Genomic DNA, 18201 nt, shown 5'->3' with positions numbered 1-18201 from the left:
TGGCCCCTGGAGCGCAGCCTCGCAACCCCAGTCCGCGGGAGGCCGTTCCACATAATTCCAGGGCTTTCGAATTACGCTTCAGCCTTCCAGGCGGTTCTCGCCTAAAAAGCCCGAACACTGGCGCTGGGAAAAAGGCTGAGAGACGCACAGGTCCCGCCCCGGCCCCGCCCTCTGCCGGTTCTAAAGGGTGAGGTCTCTCCGCCTCGCGCCCAGCCTCTACCTCACCCAGGCCCCACCCACCTCCTCGGGGGTCCCGCCCAGGTCTGGCTTCTGCCCTGCGCGCGCAGATTCGCGCAAACCCGGAAGCGGATCGCGTGGAGTAAAGGTCCTACAACCGCGCGTGAGTTTCGCTCTGTTTTTATTAAGTCTGCATTTCCCAGGTCCCCGGCGCTCTTTTGTGTTTGTTTGTTTTTGTTTTTTGAGGCAGAGTCTAGCTCTGTCGCTCAGGCTGGAGTGCAGTGGCTCGATCTCGGCTCACTGCAAGCTCCGCCTCCTGGATTCACGCCATTCTGCTGCCTCAGCCTCCCGAGTAGCTGGGACTACAGGCGCCTGTCAGCACGCCCGGCTAATTTTTTTCTATTTTTGTAGAAACGGGGTTTCACCATGTTAGCCAGAATGGTCTCGATCTCCTGACCTCGTGATCCGCCCACCTCGGCCTCCCAAAGTGCTGGGATTACAGGCGTGAGCCACCGCGCCCGGCCTCCCCAGCGCTTCTTTACCTGGAATGTCGGGTCCCCACAAACCTGGAAATTCTCACCCGTCTTCTTTCACCAACAGCAAATTGAGACGTCCCCGTGAGAGTCCGGAGGTCATTTCCTTTTGGGTTTAAAGTCGCCCTGAGGCTGGTCCTGTCCCTGGTCTTTCTGCTGTAGGACAATATATACGCTTCCTATCGCGTAGTTTTCCTGCTCAAAACCGTTTTTTGACTCCTCCCGCCCCGCACTTTTTAAAGTCCTCACCTGAGAGGTGGATTCCCGCCCTGGGCGTCTCCCAGCCTCACCCTCGCCGGACCCTGGAGCGCAGCCCCGCGACCCCATTCCCCGGTAGGCTGGGTTTTCTGCCTGGTACTGGGATCCTGCGGACCCCACCCTTTTCCGAAGGCGTCGTTGTCCCCCACCTCCCTCCTACTCAGACTGGGCCCTGCAGCTCTCCATGTCTCCCCTCTGCAGTCACCGCTTCCCCTGAGCCCGCGCTGGGGAGAGGTGCCCGGGGCCTGTCCTGTGACACGGGGGTGTTCTTGTCTGCCCAGCCCCAGCCCCTGGAAAATGCGCTCCTTCCGGATGCAGGCGTCTTCCTCCAAACCCTCCTGTGATTGTGTGGGCCAAAGGGATCAGGAGACAGAGAGAGGTACTGAGAGAGCAGTAGAAAAGCAGAGACAGAGAAAAGAAGAATGAGGAAGACCCATAACAGACGGCAAAGTAGAGGAATGGGTGAGGGATTTGCCAAGAGACAGCAAAAGTGATAAACAAAAGTTAAGAAAACAGGAGGAGAAGAGCAACTGGAGAAATGTAGAGAAAAGCTAGATGTACAGAGAGATGAAGGACAGCAAGGTAGGGAGAAGGGCAGCAAAGAGGGAGGCTCATCAGAGTGAGGGAGAGGAGGAGGGATTTGGAGCCGGGGCAGACAGAGCACAGTGGTGCTGGTGGCAAAGGGAACAGAGGGGGAAGGGCAGCAGGGAGGACACCTGGGGATCTGAGGTGCCAGAGAGTGAGGACATGGGGGTGTAACACGGAAGAGAGAATTTAACAGGGAGAGCAGAGGAGGCGCAGAGATAGGAGAAGAGGTGGAAATCTATGGAGATTGAACACGATCTAAAGATTGGGGAGAAGGAGTAAAAAGAGGTCAAATGAGTTGGGAGGATGGAGCCTGGCAAATTTTTGTATTTTTAGTAGAGACAGGGTTTCACCATGTTGGCCAGGCTGGTCTTGAGCTCCTGACCTCAGGTGATCCACCTGCCTCGACCTCCCAAAGTGCTGGGATTACAGGCGTGAGCCACCATACCCAGCCACCCATGTATTCTTGATTGAAAAATTTTGCTTATGTCTTAGTTCTACAACTGACCTTCTTTCCCTGTTTTCAAGGTCAATATCTGTGTGTTCGCACTTCTGCATTTTATGAATGTTACGCTGATTTTCTAGTAAGAAATAATTGAATGTTGGGAATCAAAGGCATCAGAACCTTGCAAAAGAAGTTTCTTTAGCCCAGGTGTGTGAAAGATGCTTCCCTAATTTTCAAGGATAGGGGCGATAAAGACCAACCCTTCCCATTAGCCCTTCCAGGCCACCATGTAAGAATTCAGGCACACCTTCTCACTCATCTCAGACCTTCTCAGGGTAACTCAGTGAAAATGTTTCCAGCTCTGAGCCCCAGTGAGCCTCCCTGCAACTTGGAGATGACGGGCTAGGCCAGAAAAGCTCAACCCAAGTGACCTTGGCCCCTGAAATGATTGGCAAAATAGAGTGTGTGTCTGGGTGTGGCTTTTCCTCTGGGAGAGGGGAGTGCCCGGTTGTAATTAGAATTTTCATTGGGATGCAGGACATCCACAGCTACATCTAAAGCAGGTCGTGTCAGTCACTGGCAGGGAACCCTCCACCGGCTTCCCATGTTCCCCAGGACAAAAGCCCAACTCCTCACTGTGGCTCCACAGCCCTGTGACCAGGCCCCCTGCCAGTGTCCAGCCTCCTCCTGGGAGCTTGCCCCCGTCTCCTGAATCCCTCTGCCCCAGTCACATTTGCTTTTCTCTTTTCCCAAACATCAAAACCCTTCCTGTCTCGAGTTGTTGTCCCTGCTCTTACCCTATGTCCCCTGCCCTTTCTCCTCCTTCAGGTCTGGGCTCAGAGCTGTCTCCCATGCCCTCCCACCCCCATCTGAAGTTCCCTCTGCCTATCAGTCTCTGTCACATTACTCAGGTTTTATTATCTCTGCGTCAATCACATCAGAAACGCGCTTTTTTTTTTTTCCAAACAGGTTCTCACTCTGTCCTCCAGATTGTGAGTGCTGTCTCGTGATCTTGGCTCACTGCAACCTCTGTCTCCTGGGTTGAAGCAATTCCTATGCCTCAACTTCCCAAGCAGCTGAGATTACAGGTGTGTGCGTGCCACCACACCCGGCTAATTTTTGTATTTGTATTTCCTTTTATTTTTGAGTCTTACTCTGTTGCCCAGGCTGGAGTGCGGTGGCACAATCTCGGCTCACTGCAACCTCCACTTCCCAGGTTCAAGCGATTCCCCTACCTCAGCCTCTTGAGTAGCTGGGATTACAGATACCCACCAAGCCCAGTTACTTTTTGTATTTTTACTGCAGATGGGGTTTCACCATGTTGTTCAGGCTGGTATCGAACTCCTGACCTCAAGTAATCCAACCCCCTTTGCCTTCCAGGGTCCTAGTATTACAGGCGTGAGGCAACGTGCCCAGTCCACTTTTTGTATTTTTAGTAGAGACAGGGTTTCACCATGTTGGCCATACTGGTCTCAAACTCCTGAGCTCAAGTAATTTTCCCACCTCAGCTTCCTAAGTAGCTGGTACAACAGACAAACAGGTGTGCACCACCAGACCTGGCTAAGTTTTTGTATTTTTGGTAGAGATTGGGTTTCACCATGTTGCCCAGGCTGATCTCAAACTCCTGAGCTCAAGCGATGTACTCACCTCGGCCTCCCAGAATGCTGGGATGACAGGCATGAGCCGCTGCACCCAACCTCTGCATGGCGTTTGGTCAGGGCTGGGTCTGTGCCCTGAAGGGGAGCTCATTCCAGCCCAGCTCCCCACTGCTGCAGCGTGTGTGGAGGCTTCTCCAGGAGAGCCGGAGTTTTCCTGTAGGAGTTTATCATCCTTGCTGCAGTGGGCAGCAGAGGGGACCGTATTTCCTCAGGGTGGGGTCTCCTTTGTATGTGTCCTACAGGGAGGGGGTGTGTTGATTCTGAGCAATAAACAACATATTCTGACATTCAGGATTGACTTCAAAGACTCTTAGTCCGTGGGGAAGAAACCCAGAAGAGGAAGAGGAAAGCAGAGGAGTCAGGGATGGCTCTTCCTCAGGTGAGATGATATTCTCGGTGGATTGTTCTGTCTCCTTCCCTTCAGAAACGCTGGGCCTTGGAGTTGGGAATCTTCTCTGAGTCTGAAGCGTCCTGCCTGACAGGTTTGCTCACCCTCACCCATGCCTTCCCTCAGTCTCTCTCATCTCGCTTAGATTCCATCTCTCATGACCCAGTGACATGAACTTGGGAAGAGGCGGCACTGGGCATGGGCCTGGGAAAGGCTCACACCAGACATGGATGGAGACGGGGTGAGGGTCCCGTGGTGTGAGTGCTGTTGGGCAGCAGGGATTGTTCAGGGGCCACATCTGGATGCACTGTCAGCTCTCTGTGGACCAGGATTAGAGCAGCTGCCAATAGAAGTCACATATTAATGTGCACAAAGTACGTGGAAAATTCTAGAATAGGAGAACAATAATGGGAAATCTTCTGCTTAATTTCTTTTTTTATTTTTATTTTTTCTTGAGACGGAGTTTTGCTCTTGTTTCCCAGCCTGGAGTGCAGTGGCGCGATCTTGGCTCACTGCCACCTCCGCCGCCCAGGTTCAAGCGATTCTACTGTTTCAGTCTCCCGAGTAGCTGGGATTACAGGCGTGTGCCACCACCCCTGGCTAATTTTGTATTTTTAGTAGAGAGGAGGTTTCTCCATGTTGGTCAGGCTGGTCTCGAACTCCTGACCTCAGGTGATCCGCCCGCCTCAGCCTCCCAAAGTGCTGGGATTACAGGCATGAGTCACTGCGCCCAGCCGATTTCTACCTGATTTTATACTACATTTTTAGGTAATTGAATGAGTTACTGTGTTTCTGACTTAAAAAACTTACTAATTGGAATAGAAAGTTCTTAGATTGACATGAATGAGACATGAATGATTCCGTCAGTTTTTGTTTGTTTAGTTTTTTGTTTTTTGTTTTTTTTTAAAAGACAATTTTGCTTTTGTTGCCCATGCTGGAGGGCAATAGCGCAATCGCGGCTCACCACAACCTCCACCTCCCACTTTCAAGCAATTCTCCTGCCTCAGCTTCTCAAGTAGCTGGGATTACAGGCATGCACCACCACGCCTAGCTAATTTTGTATTTTTAGTAGAGACAGGTTTCTCCATGTTAATTAGACTGGTCTCGAACTCTTGATCTTAGGTGATCCACCTGCCTCGGCCTCCTGAAGTGCTGGGATTACCGGCATGAGCCACCGCACTCAGCCGATTCCATTATTATTTTAAGAATATGAAATCAACCGGCCGGGCGCAGTGGCTCAAGCCTGTAATCCCAGCACTTTGGGAGGCCGAGGCGGGCGGATGACAAGGTCAGGAGATCGAGACCACAGTGAAACCCCGTCTCTACTAAAAATACAAAAAATTAGCCGGGCGCGGTGGCGGGCGCCTGTAGTCCCAGCTACTCAGGAGGCTGAGGCAGGAGAATGGCGGGAACCCGGGAGGCGGAGCTTGCAGTGAGCCGAGATCGTGCCACTGCACTCCAGCCTGGGCAACAGCGTGAGACTCCGTCTCAAAAAAAAAAAAAAAAAAAAAAAAAGAATATGAAATCAACCTCAGTAATAGCAGGAGATTCATTCAACCATTCTTAGCCCATTTAGCTCATGGAGACTGTGGAATTGCTGTGGAGAGCCTTGTGAAACAGGTGTTTTTGATAAAAATGGTTACAATTTTTCTCAAATATGGGAGCAGTACTTCTTTTTTGTCCTATGGGATAAAGCCATATTCTCATTCCACCTATAATTATTATTATTATTATTTCTGAAACAGAGTCTTGCTGTGTTGCCCAGGTTGGAGTGCAGTGGCATGATCTCGGCTTACTGCACCCTCCACTTTTCGGGTTCAAATGATTCTCCTGCCTCAGCCTCCCGAGTAGCTAGGATTATAGGTGTGTGCCAGCACACCGGGCTAATTTTTTTTTGTATTTTTAGTAGAAACGGGGTTTCACCATGTTGATCAGGCTGGCCTTGAACTCCTGACGTCAGGTGATCTGCCCACCTCAGCCTCCCAGAGTGCTGGGATTGCAGGTGCACCAATTGTTATTAAATATATATTGTTATATTTAAACATCCCATGATGCATGTATTTATTTTGTGGTAAAACTGCAAGCAAAGCTGCAGCTTAGGCTCTTAGCTATAAAGCATCTCCTTTCCTTGTCCCGTCCTCCACCCTCCTTCCAGCCTCACTGGGGAGCCGCTACTGTCAGTTCTGTGCCAGGTGTCAGAGCAAGTCTCGTACACGTGTATTTCTGCATTGTTATGAGACTTAAAAAAAAAACTGTACTAAATTAAAAAAAGAAAATTTTATATATATATATATTTTTTACTTTAGGTTTGAGACTACATGTGAAGGTTTGTTACATAGGTAAACTCATGTCATCAGGGTTTGTTGTACAGATTATTTCATCACTTCGGCGTCAAGCCCAGTACCCAGTAACTTTTTTTTTAATTTATTTTTTTTGAGACTGAGTTTTGCTCTTGTTGCTCAGTCTGGAGTATGATGGCATGATCTCAGCTCACTGCAGCCTCCATCTCCCGGGTTCAAGTGAGTCTTCTGCCTCAGCTGGGCTTACAAAAAACCCGCCACCATGCCTGGCTAATTTTTGTATTTTTAGTAGAGACAGGGTTTCAACATGTTGGCCAGGCTGATCTTGAACTCCTGACCTAAGGTGATTCACCCTCCTCAGCCTTCCAAAGTGCTGGGATTACAGGCGTGAGCCACCACGCCCGGCCCCCAATAGTTATTTTTTCTGCTCCTCTCCTTCCTCCCATTCTCCACCTTCAAGTAGACCCCAGTGTCTGTTGTTTTCTTCTTTGTGTTCCGGGAAATATTTTACTTTGATATTTGATCCTGCTAGTTGTGAAAATTTACATGTTGTCATGTTAGTAAACATGGATAGCTTGCTCTTTGGCATTGGAAATTGGCTGAGTGACAACCTGTGGGTCATTTGCGATTTTTCTCTGTATAAAGAGTGCCATAGTGGCTGCCTCTGCGCACGCCTGCATTCCTACAGGTATCTGAGGATTCCTCCAGGTCAGGCAGGTGAAGGAGTGATTGCCTCCTCTAGGATGAAGCATTTCCTGTTTTCTTAGATCCCACAAGATTCCCCCCTGCCCCCAACTGCCAAAGTGTCCTTTTCCAGCAAGATGAGATTCCTCTTCAGTTAAACAAAACTTGCTACTTTTTGTATTTTTAAAACTCATATATGGCCGGGCGCGGTGGCTCAAGCCTGTAATCCCAGCACTTTGGGAGGCCGAGACGGGCGGATCACAAGGTCAGGAGATCGAGACCATCCTGGCTGACAGGGTGAAACCCCGTCTCTACTAAAAAATACAAAAAACTAGCCGGGCGAGGTGGCGGGCGCCTGTAATCCCAGCTACTCGGGAGGCTGAGGCAGGAGAATGGCGTGAACCCGGGAGGCGGAGCTTGCAGTGAGCTGAGATCCGGCCACTGCACTCCAGCCTGGGCGGCAGAGCGAGACTCCGTCTCAAAAAAAAAAAAAAACAAAAAACAAAAAACAAAAAAAACCTCATATATATGTATACACACATACACACACATATACATATATATACACACACACATATACATATATATACACACACATATGTGTATATATATACACACACACATCCCCACACATATACACACGTATGTCATACACATACTTATATAAACACACAAGTATGTGTTTTGAAAATCTGGGACAAAGGATATAGCAGGACGAGCCGCTGACAAAACCTCTCAGACACCGAGTGGTAGAAGGAAGGGCTTTATTCAGCTGGGAGCATCGCAAGCTACTGCCTTAAAATCCGAGCTCCCCCAGTGCACAATTTCTGTCCCTTTTAAGAGCTCACAACACTAAAGATTTCATATGAAAGCGTCGTGATTGAGCAATCTAGGGGATAGTGACAGGGGTTTCGTGCACTGGTAGTCAGAAACAGAACAGGGCAGGGCAGGGAGTTTCACAGTGTTCTTCTATACAGTGTCAGGAGTCTATGAATAACATCGGTTTCTAAGTTATGAGTTGATTTGTAACTACTGGGTTTAGGCCAGGCAGACCCAGGCCTGGTTTCGGGCCTGGCGCGGGGCTGCCTGTCTTTGCTTTTACTTCCTTGTTTTTTTCTTAAAACAGGTACTGAGTATAAAACAATATACAACAATATGAGAGGGTCTCTCTCTTTCCTCATTGACAGTGCTTTGTATTAACATCTAGTTTTTTGTCAGTCCGAGTAGGTTTTATTATTTTATAAACATATATATATATAAATGGATTTTTGTACTTTGAATAATTTTGTTTTCATTTATTTTATTCTGAAATGGGGTCTTGCTTTGTTGCCCAGGCTGGAGTGCCCTGGCACGATCATGGCTCACTGCAACCTCCATCCTCAGGGTCAAGCTGTCCTCCCACCTCAGCCTTCCAAGTAGCTGGCACCACAGGTACCTGCCACCATGCCCGGCTAATTTTTTTTTTTTTTTTTTTTTTTTGAGACTGAGTTTCTGTTGCTTAGGTTAGAGTGCAGTGGGGCGATCTGGGATCACTGCAACTTCTGCCTCCTGGAATCAAGCGATTCTTCTGCCTCAGCTTCTGGCATAGCTGGGATTACAGGCATGTTTCACCGCACCTGGCTGATCTTTTACTGTGGACGTTGTCATCTCTGAAGACATCACTCATGCTATGTCTCATCTAGATACTGAATGTCACTTGGTGTGTCAATATAAGTTTCAGACATTTCTTTAACAGGAACCCTGCTTTCATTTTTTATTTATTTCTTGTATTTTTCACAAACATAAGAAATTCATACTGAGAGGGTGCCATGACCGCTTCAAAAAGTGTAATCAAACACAACTGGGAAGACATCATGTGGTGAGAAATCCCTTACTCGGATGTCAGAACATTCACTACAACTAAATCCATGCTTTCCCCTCTCTCCTCTTCTCATTTTCTGTAAAGATAAGAACTCCTCCCATAACCATTTGGTTAAAATGTGTTTTCATTCCAGGGTCTATTGACATTCAGGGATGTGGCCATAGAATTCTCCCAGGAGGAGTGGAAATGCCTGGACCCTGCTCAGAGGACTCTATACAGAGACGTGATGTTGGAGAATTATAGGAACCTGGTCTCCCTGGGTGAGGATAACTTCCCTGCTGGGGGTGTGCCCTTGCATATCTTTGTATTTTCTCTTGTTTCTTTTGGGAGCCCCATTCTTGCTTGACTAAAATGGACACTGTATTGAGTTTGAAGTGAAAAGCTTCATGATGTAGCATCTGGACTTTCACTGTCCCCTTTGTTTAGATGTTCTGCATTTTTCATGGTACCTCAGTGTGGGTTCCAGAACTAAATTAGGCATAAAAGCTTATGGCAGGCTGGGCGTGGTGACTCACACCTGTCATCCCAGCACCTTGGAAGGCCTAGGTATGTGGATCACTTCAGGTCAGGAGATCGAGACCAGCCTGGCCAACATGTAGAAACCCCATTTCTACTAAAAATAGAAAAGTTAGCCTGGCATGGTGGCATTTGCCTGGCGTGGTGCATGCCTCTAATCCCAGCTCCTAGGAAGGCTGAGGAAAGAGAATCACTTGAATCCAGGAGGCGAAGGTTCCAGCGAGCTGAAAACACTCCACTGCGCTCCAGCCCGGGCGACAGACTGTCTGAAGAAACAAAAACAAAAATAAAACCTTCTGGCAGACTTTAAAGATATCCAGTTCCCTGTTTGCTTCTCCTGTGCTTTCGATTCAGTAGTTCTTGGAAGAGAGCTCCATGTCCACATATTACATATTACAACGCTCCCCAAGCATTCAGAAGGAGGCAGTCAGCGGAACAATTAGTGAAATATTTTCCTAGATCCATCTGTAATGTCTTCTTTCCTACTGAAACGTAGGGCTGGGACTCTAGAAAAGCTCCAGCATGTCATGGTTTTTTCTTTTTATAAGCAGAAGCCTCTTTCTCACCTGTTATCTCTACGTTGGAGCAAGGGAAAGAGTCCTGGACTGTGGCGTGTGAAGTGAAAATAGCAAAAAAAATTCAGGGCCGGGCACGTGGCTCATGCCTATAATCCCAGCAGTTTTTCAGTCCGAGGTGGGTGGATCACTGGATGTTGGGAGTTCGAGAACAGCCTGACCAACATGAAGAAACTCTGTCTCTACTAAGAATACAAACTTAGCTGGGCGTGGTGGTGCACGCCTGTAATCCCAGATACTCAGGAGGCTGAGGCAGGAGAATCGCTTAAATCCAGGAGGCGCAGGTTGCGGTGAACCAAGATCGCACCATTGCACTCCAGCCTGGGCAACTCCGTCTCAAAATAAATAAATAAATAAATAAATAAATCCAGCTGGGTGGGAATGTATTACAGGCGTAAAGGCAGATAAGAGCTCAGATGGGCAGAGTGGAAGCTCCACCTTCCACTAGTGTGTGGGGAAACTCTGCAAGTGGGAGAATTCTGTGGGAAAAGGAAAGGTTCAATCCTGAGATCTCTGAATAGACATCTTTTTTCCCCTGCTTATTTCTCTGTTCTTTTTTCTTCTCTTTCTTCTCTTTCTTTTCCTTTTCTGTCTTTTCTTTGTCTCACACTGTCGCCCAGGCTACAGTGTATTGGCGTAATCTTGGCTAACCGTAGACTCTGCCTCCCGGGCTCAAAGGATTCTTGTGCCCCAGCTTTCCATGTAGCTGGGACTGCAGGCACTCACCACAATGCCCAGCTAATTTTTGTGTTTTTAGTAGAGACTGGGTTTCACCATGTTGGCCAGGGTGGTCTCAAACTCCTGATCTCAAATGATCCACCTTCTTCGGCTTCCCAAAGCACTGGGATTACAGACGTGAGCCACCATGGCCCAACCATTGTTATTATTTTAGATAGTTTTGTCTTTTAGTTCTTAGTAAACATGTAAGTGAAGGCCGGGCACGGTGGCTCAAGCCTGTAATCCCAGCACTTTGGGAGGCCGAGGCGGGTGGATCACAAGGTCAGGAGATCGAGACCACAGTGAAACCCCGTCTCTACTAAAAATACAAAAAATTAGCCGGGCGCGGTGGCGGGCACCTGTAGTCCTAGCTACTCAGGAGGCTGAGGCAGGAGAATGGCGTGAACCCAGGAGGCGGAGCTTGCCGTGAGCCGAGATCGCGCCACTGCACTCCAGCCTGGGCAACAGCGTGAGACTCCGTCTCAAAAAAAAAAAAAAAAAAAAAAAACATGTAAGTGGTTGAAGCATGATTCCAGGGTGAATATAACAACCACGTTAGTGTCCATTCCTTTCAGTATGCAGAAGTGAAGTGTGTTGTATAGATATTTGGGCAGAGATTGTTGTTGCAGGTATGTTAAACATCTTAAATTATAGCATAATGATGAAACTTAAAATTTGCGTAACCTGGCCGGGTGCAGTGGCTCATGCCTGTAATCCCAGCACTTTGGGAGACCAAGGTGAGTGGATCACCTGAGGTCAGGAGTTAAAAACCAGCCTGGCTAACATGTCGAAACTTTGTCTCTACTAAAATTACAAAAATTAGTGAGGCACGGCAGTGCGTGACTGTAATCCCAGCGGAGGTAGGCAGGTCACCTGAAGTCAGGAGTTTGAGACCAACCTGGCAAATGTGGTGAACTCCGTTTCTACTAAAAATAGAAAACTTAGCCAGGCATGGTGCCAGGTGCCTGTAATCCCAGCTACTCGAAAGGCTGACACAGGAGAATTGCTTGAACCCGTGAGGTGGAGGTTGCAGTGAGCCGAGATTGCACCATTGCACTCTAGCCTGGGATCTAGGGCAAGACTCCATCTCAAAAACAAACAAACAAACAAAAACAGAAGAATCTGATAACCTGCAAAAACTACTCCCTCTCCACTAGAACTTTTTTTTATTTATGTCAACATTATTTCTGTGTATGTTGCATTTCGGTTGACATATGTGTACAGTGTTTTTTCATGCCTTTTTATTTTAAATAATATGAAAAAAAGTTTAGTTATGAAGAAAAGGTACATGTGTGCCAGTTTCTGTATTTGTCCTTTTATTAATTAATATATGTATTTATGAGACAGTTTTGCTTTTGTCGCTCAGACTGAAGTGCAAGGCTACAACCTCAGCTCACCGCAACCTCTGCTTTTTGGGTTCAAGCGATCCTTCTGCCTCAGACTCCCAAGTAGCTGGAATTACAGGCATGGGCCACCAGGCCCGGCTAATTTTGTATTTTTAGTAGAGACAGGGGTTCTCCTTGTTGGTCAGGTTGGTCTCGAACTTCCGATCTCAGGTGATCTGCCTGCCTTGGCCTCCCAAAGTGCTGGGATTACAGGCATGAACCACCATGCCTGGCCTATCTGTTTTTTTTATTTACCTTTACTGGAGAACTTTATGTTTGTGTGTTAGAGTTACTCTGTAGCCTTCTTTCATTTCCTCTTTTTTTTTCTTTGAGATGGAGTCTTGCTTTGATGCCCAGGCTAAAGTGCAGTGGTGTGATCTCAGCTCACTGCAACCTCCGCCTCCCATGTTCAAGCAATTCTCCTGCCTCAGCCTCCCAAGTAGCTGGGAGTACAGGTGGGTGTCAACACGCCAGGCTAATTTTTTGTATTTTTTTTTTTAGTAAAGACAGGGTTTCACCTTGTTAGCCAGGATGGTCTCGATCTCCTGACATTCTGATCCTCCTGCCTCAGCCTCCCAAAACGCTGGGATCACTGGCATAAGCCACTGCACCCAGCCTTTCTCAAGGTTTTTAACATGTTAGTGCCATTAGATGGCTTCGAGGATTGCAATTTTTACAGTACAGACTCTTAACTTCCTTTGTTTAATAAGATTTGTCAGCCGTCAGTGATGTTGATGATGAGATTCTCCTGTTCCTGCCTCAGTCATTACACTGTCCTGTCAGAAACAGCTTAGAATCGCCGGCCATAGTGGCTCACCCCTCTAATCCCAGCACTTTCAGAGGCCAAGGTGGGTAGATCACTTGAGGTCAGGAGTTTGAGACCAGACTGGCCAACACAGTGAAACCTCAAATGTACTAAATGCCAAAAATGTGCGAGGCGCAGTGGCTCACACCTGTAATCCCAGCAATTTGGGAGGCTGAGACAGGCCGATCACTTGAGGTCAAGATTTTGAGACAAGCCTAGTCAACATGCTGAAACTTCGTCTCCATTAAAAATAAAAAAAATTAGTTGTACATGGTGGCGTGCACCTGTAATCCCAGCTACTTAGGAGGCTGAGGCAGGAGAATCACTTGAACCCAGGAGGTGTAGGTTGCAGTGAGCCAAGATCATGCCACTGCACTCTAGCCCATGTGACAGAGTGACTCTGCGCTGAGGTGGGAGAATCACTTGAGGTAGGGGAATCATGCCACTACATTCCAGCCTGGGTGATAGAGCGTGACTGAATCTGAAAAACAAACAAAAAAGGAAATAACTTAAACTGGGAGGCTTAAGATGCAGAAATTTATTTCTCATGAATTTGGAAAGTGGGAAATCCAAGAGCGAGGTGCCAGCCAAATTGGTTCCTGGTGAGAGCCTTCTTCATGGTTTAGCCCAGCCATCTTCCTGCCATGTCCTGACACAGTGGAAAGAAGAAGCAGTGAGCCCTTTAATATCTTTTTTTATAAATGCACTGGTCCTATTCATGAGTAGTCAACACCCATGACTAAATTCTCTCAAAGTCCGCATCTGCAGGAACATACTATTAGAGAATACTAAAACTACCAGAGCGAATTTGAGAAGTAGTTGTGTAGTTTGAGTCTTATCCTGTTGCCCAGGCTGGAGTGCAGTGGCCTGATCTCAGCTCACTGACACCTCCACCTCCTGAGTTCAAAGGATTCCTGCCTCAGCCTCCCAAGTAGCCGGGATTACAGGCCCCCTCCGCCATGCCCAGCTAATTTTTTTGTATTTTTAGTAAAGATGGGGTTTCAGCATGTTGGCCAGGCTGGTCTGGAACACCTGACGTCGTGATCCGCCTGCCTCAGCCTCCCAAAGTGCTGGGATTACAGGCATGTGCCACTGTACCTGGCTGTTAGCCAGTTCTTATTCGTTATAATGCTGTGTATTTCCTTGACCTCATCAGAGGTCAGTCTGTTAAAATCAGAAGGTAGTGATCTTAACATGTAATTCAGTTCTTATATTGAGTGCTGGTGGTGAGTAGAAATTGTGGCTTTTTTCTTAAGTGGAAATTGTTTACAATTCTGCAGACTGTATGAGTGTCTGTATTCTTGTTTTATCATTGGTTACAATATTTTATTAATTGAATTTTATGACTTTACATGTGAGTATTCAGTATGTGGCATGCAATATAACTGACACACTGCACTCATTAATGTCACAAAGCGCCACCGGGCGCAGTGGCTTATGCCTGTAATCCCAAATGGCCAACATGGTGAAACCCCATCTCTACTAAAAATACAAAAATTAGCCAGGCATGCTGGCACTTGCCTGTAATCCAAGGTACTCAGGAGGCTGAGGCAAGACACTCACTGGAACCCAGGAGGTGAAGGTTGCAGTGAGCCAAGATCGTGCCATTGCACTCCAGCCTGGGTGACAGAGCAAGACTCCTTCTCAAAAATATAAAAGTAATAAAATATTTTTTAAAAAGTCACAAAGTGTCTGTTCTATATGGATATAGGAAATATTTCACAGTTATTCAGAAAAATGTGTTAACATTTTCTGTTTTTTAAGACGGAGTCTTACTCTTTCGCCCAGGGTGAAGTGCAGTGGCACAATCTCAGCTCCCCACAGTCTTCCTCTCTCGGATTCAAGCAATTCTGCCTCAGCCTCCGAGGTATCTGGGATTACAGGTGCACACCACCATGCCCGGCTACTTTTTGTATTGAGGTGATCCGCCTGCCTCGGCCTCCCAAAATAGTGGAATTACAAGTGTGAGCCACCATGCCCTGCCTTTCTTTTTTTTGAGACTGAGTCTCACTTTGTCATCCAGGCTAGAGTGCAGTGGTGCGATATTGACTCACTGCAGCCTTTGCCTCTTGGCAATTCTTGTGCCTCAGCCTCTCACGTAGCTGGGACTACAGGCGCGGGCTGCTATGCCTGGCTAATTTGTGTAATCTTTTCTTACCTTCTCAGTGCTATGATTGTTTGACAATATAGAATTTCCATTGATTTTGATTATCGTTACAAGGGCTTGTTGTGGATTATTTACCAATATAGTACGTTGTCCGGTCCTTTAGCACTTATTTGTATACTCTGAATATGCTGTAAATATAAAGAATATATATTTTTTCCTTCTTTGATGTGACAGTAATTTTTTTTTTTTTTGCAAATTGTGATAACACTTTAGGGTCACCGTGGAAAAACACTCCTTACTTCAGGCTTACACATGTTTGTGCCCTGTCAGTGTTTTGTCATAATATTGGGAATAGGCTTCCGTAGAAATGATTTGAAGTACATATAATTGCCCTTTATTTATTAAAGAATCTTAGTTCTTTTGTGTTCCTAAACTTTGAAGGTCATGTTTGGGAATTTCAAAATAAGTATTGTTATTTGTGTCCTATTTACACATTTCAGTATTATTTACCGTCTGCACTTAATTGGAAACCTATTGGTGTTTATATTTTGTAGCTATCTCTTCCAAATGCATGACAAGGAAGTTCTCATCAACAGGGCAAGGCAATACGGAAGTGATCCACACTGGGACATTGCAAAGACAAGCAAGTCATCACATTGGAGATTTTTCCCTCCAGGAAATTGAGAAAGATTTTCAGGACTTTGAGTTTCAGTGGCAAGAAGATGAAAGAAATGGCCATGAAGCACTCATGACAGAAATCAAAAAGTTGACTGGTAGTACAGACCGACATGATCAAAGGCATGCTGGAAACAAGCCTATTAAAGATCAGGTTGGACAAAGCTTTCATTTGCATCTGCCTGAACTGCAGGTATTTCAGAGCAAAGGGAAAATTGATAATCAAGTTGAGAAGTCTATCAGTGATGCTTCCTTGGTTTCAACATCCCAAAGAATTTCTTGTATTCCTAAAACCCATATTTCTAATACGTATGGGAATAATTTCCTCCATTCTTCATTACTCACACAAAAACAGGAGGTACACATGAGAGAAAAATCTTTCCAATGTAATGAGAGTGACAAAGCCTTTAATTGTAGCTCACTGTTAAAAAAACGTCAGATAATCCATTTAGGAGAGAAACAATATAAATGTGACGTATGTGGCAAGGTCTTTAATCAGAAGCGATACCTTGCATGCCATAGTAGATGTCACACTGGTGAGAAACCTTACAAGTGTAATGAGTGTGGCAAGACCTTCAGTTACACATCGTCCCTTGTAATTCACAAGGCAATTCATACTGGAGAGAAACCTTACAAGTGTAATGAATGTGGCAAGGTTTTTAATCAGAAAGCACACCTTGCACGTCATCATAGACTTCATACTGGAGAGAAACCTTACAAATGTGAAGAATGTGACAAAGTTTTCAGTCGCAAATCACACCTTGAAAGACATAGCAGAATTCATACTGGAGAGAAACCATACAAATGTAAGATTTGTGACAAGGCGTTTGGACGTGATTCACACCTGGCACAACATATTATAATTCACACTGGAGAGAAACCTTACAAGTGTAATGACTGTGGCAAGACCTTCGTTCAAAATTCATCTCTTGTAATGCATAAGGTCATTCATACTGGAGAGAAACGTTACAAGTGTAATGAATGTGGCAGAAGTTTTAATCACAAATCAAGTCTTGCATATCATCATAGACTTCATACTGGAGAGAAACCTTACAAGTGTAATGATTGTGGCAAGGTTTTTAATCGAAAATCAAACCTTGCACGTCATTATAGACTTCATACTGGAGAAAAACCTTACAAATGTGAAGAATGTGACAAAGTTTTCAATTTCAAGTCACTCCTTGAAATACATAGGACAGTTCATACTGGAGAGAAACCATACAAATGTAAGGTTTGTGACAAGGCTTTCAGGTATGATTCACATTTGGCACAACATACTGGAATTCACATTGGAGAGAAACCGTACAAGTGTAATGAGTGTGGCAAAGCCTTCTGTGGCCAGTCAACACTTATTCACCATCAAGCAATCCATGTTGTAGGGAAACTTTACTAATGTAATGATTGTCGCAAAGTCTTAAGTAACGCTACGACCATTGCAAATCATTGGAGAACCATAACGAAGTGAGATCTTACAAGTGTTATAAATGTGGCAGATTTTTCAGGCATCATTCTTACCTTGCAGTTTATCAGCGAACTCATACTGGAGAGAAACCTTACAAATGTGATGACTGTGGCAAGATCTTCAGTCAAGTTTCATCTTACGCAAAACATAGGAGAATTCATACAGGAAAGAAACCTCACAAGTGTGATGACTGTGTCAAAGCCTTTATTTCACGTTCATGCCCCATTACACATCAGAGAATCCGTACTGGACAGAGATCTTACAAGTGTCATGTGTGGCAAGGTCTTTAGTCTGAGGTGACTCCTTGCAGGACATCAGGAAATTCATTTTTGAGGTAATAGTTCCAAATGCAGTGAGTATAGCAAACCATCAACCATTAATTGACATTAGATTCAAATCAGCATTGACTTGAGTTTGAGTTGACTTAACATTGAGTTCAAGCATTAATTGAGATTAAAGTGTTTATGTTCAGAGGATTAGGCCAGGTGCGGTCGCTCACACCTGTAATCCCAGCACTTTGGGAGGCCTAGTTGAGTAGATCACTTGAGGTCAGGAGTTTGAGAGCAGCCTGGCCAACAGATGTGAGCCATTTTCCCAGCCTGTTTTTTGTTTCTTCAACAAAAACGGATAGGGATTTTTATGGGTATCGTGTTGAATCTAAATCATATTGGGTTATATAAACATTTAACAATATTAATTTTTCCAAAACATCAATATGGGTTGTATCTTTATATATATTTTTAATCATTTCGATCAATGTTTGTAGATGTCAGTGTATGAATTTCTCACTTCTTTCTGTTTATTCCTAGGTATTTCTTACTTTAAGTTCTCTAGCAAATGGAAGTGTTTTTAAATTTTCATTTAAAATTGTTTATTGTTAATGTATGAAAATTCAACTAATTTTTCATGTTGATATTGTATTGTGCAAATCTACTGATGTGTTTATTAGTCTCAGTAGTACTTTGACTCTGTGATTTTCTACACAGAAGATCATGTCATCTACAAACAAATATAATTTTACTTTTTTCTGATTTCGAGGCATTTCATTTCTTTTGCTATTTCATTGCTCT

The 18201-nt window shown here is 45.5% G+C and overlaps 2 protein-coding genes across 16 annotated transcripts in view; both read left to right on the top strand.

Annotated features, from left to right (window-relative positions):
* The first annotated feature begins 295 nt into the window (after positions 1 to 295).
* LOC135964329 (uncharacterized) lies at positions 296 to 18162 on the top strand. Of its 15 annotated transcripts, none has more exons than XM_074024565.1 (7): positions 296 to 340; positions 2968 to 3086; positions 3949 to 4035; positions 9023 to 9149; positions 12416 to 12537; positions 14676 to 14770; positions 15549 to 18162. In XM_074024565.1, exons 5-7 carry the CDS (start codon positions 12416 to 12418, stop codon positions 17060 to 17062), a joined length of 1731 nt encoding a protein of 576 aa, XP_073880666.1. In that variant the 5' UTR covers positions 296 to 340; positions 2968 to 3086; positions 3949 to 4035; positions 9023 to 9149; the 3' UTR covers positions 17063 to 18162. The 15 variants fall into 15 exon arrangements, with proteins under 15 accessions (XP_073880666.1, XP_073880672.1, XP_073880671.1 ...); XM_074024571.1 differs by lacking the exons at positions 12416 to 12537; positions 14676 to 14770 and adding exons at positions 5954 to 6046; positions 8363 to 8459; XM_074024570.1 differs by lacking the exons at positions 12416 to 12537; positions 14676 to 14770 and adding exons at positions 5951 to 6046; positions 8363 to 8459.
* Positions 296 to 18201, top strand: part of LOC102131854 (uncharacterized) — a 104328-nt gene continuing 86422 nt past the window's right edge. Inside the window, exons 1-5 of the mRNA XM_074024495.1 lie at positions 296 to 340; positions 2968 to 3086; positions 3949 to 4035; positions 8363 to 8459; positions 9023 to 9149. The gene's annotated coding sequence lies outside the window, so the exon portion shown is untranslated. The remainder of the gene's footprint in view (positions 341 to 2967; positions 3087 to 3948; positions 4036 to 8362; positions 8460 to 9022; positions 9150 to 18201) is intronic.

The sequence above is a fragment of the Macaca fascicularis genome, chromosome 19, assembly GCF_037993035.2.
Source record: "Macaca fascicularis isolate 582-1 chromosome 19, T2T-MFA8v1.1".
NCBI lineage: Eukaryota > Metazoa > Chordata > Mammalia > Primates > Cercopithecidae > Macaca > Macaca fascicularis.
The sequence above is the reverse complement of the archived record's forward strand: the minus strand, read 5'-3'. Positions and strand labels throughout refer to the sequence as shown.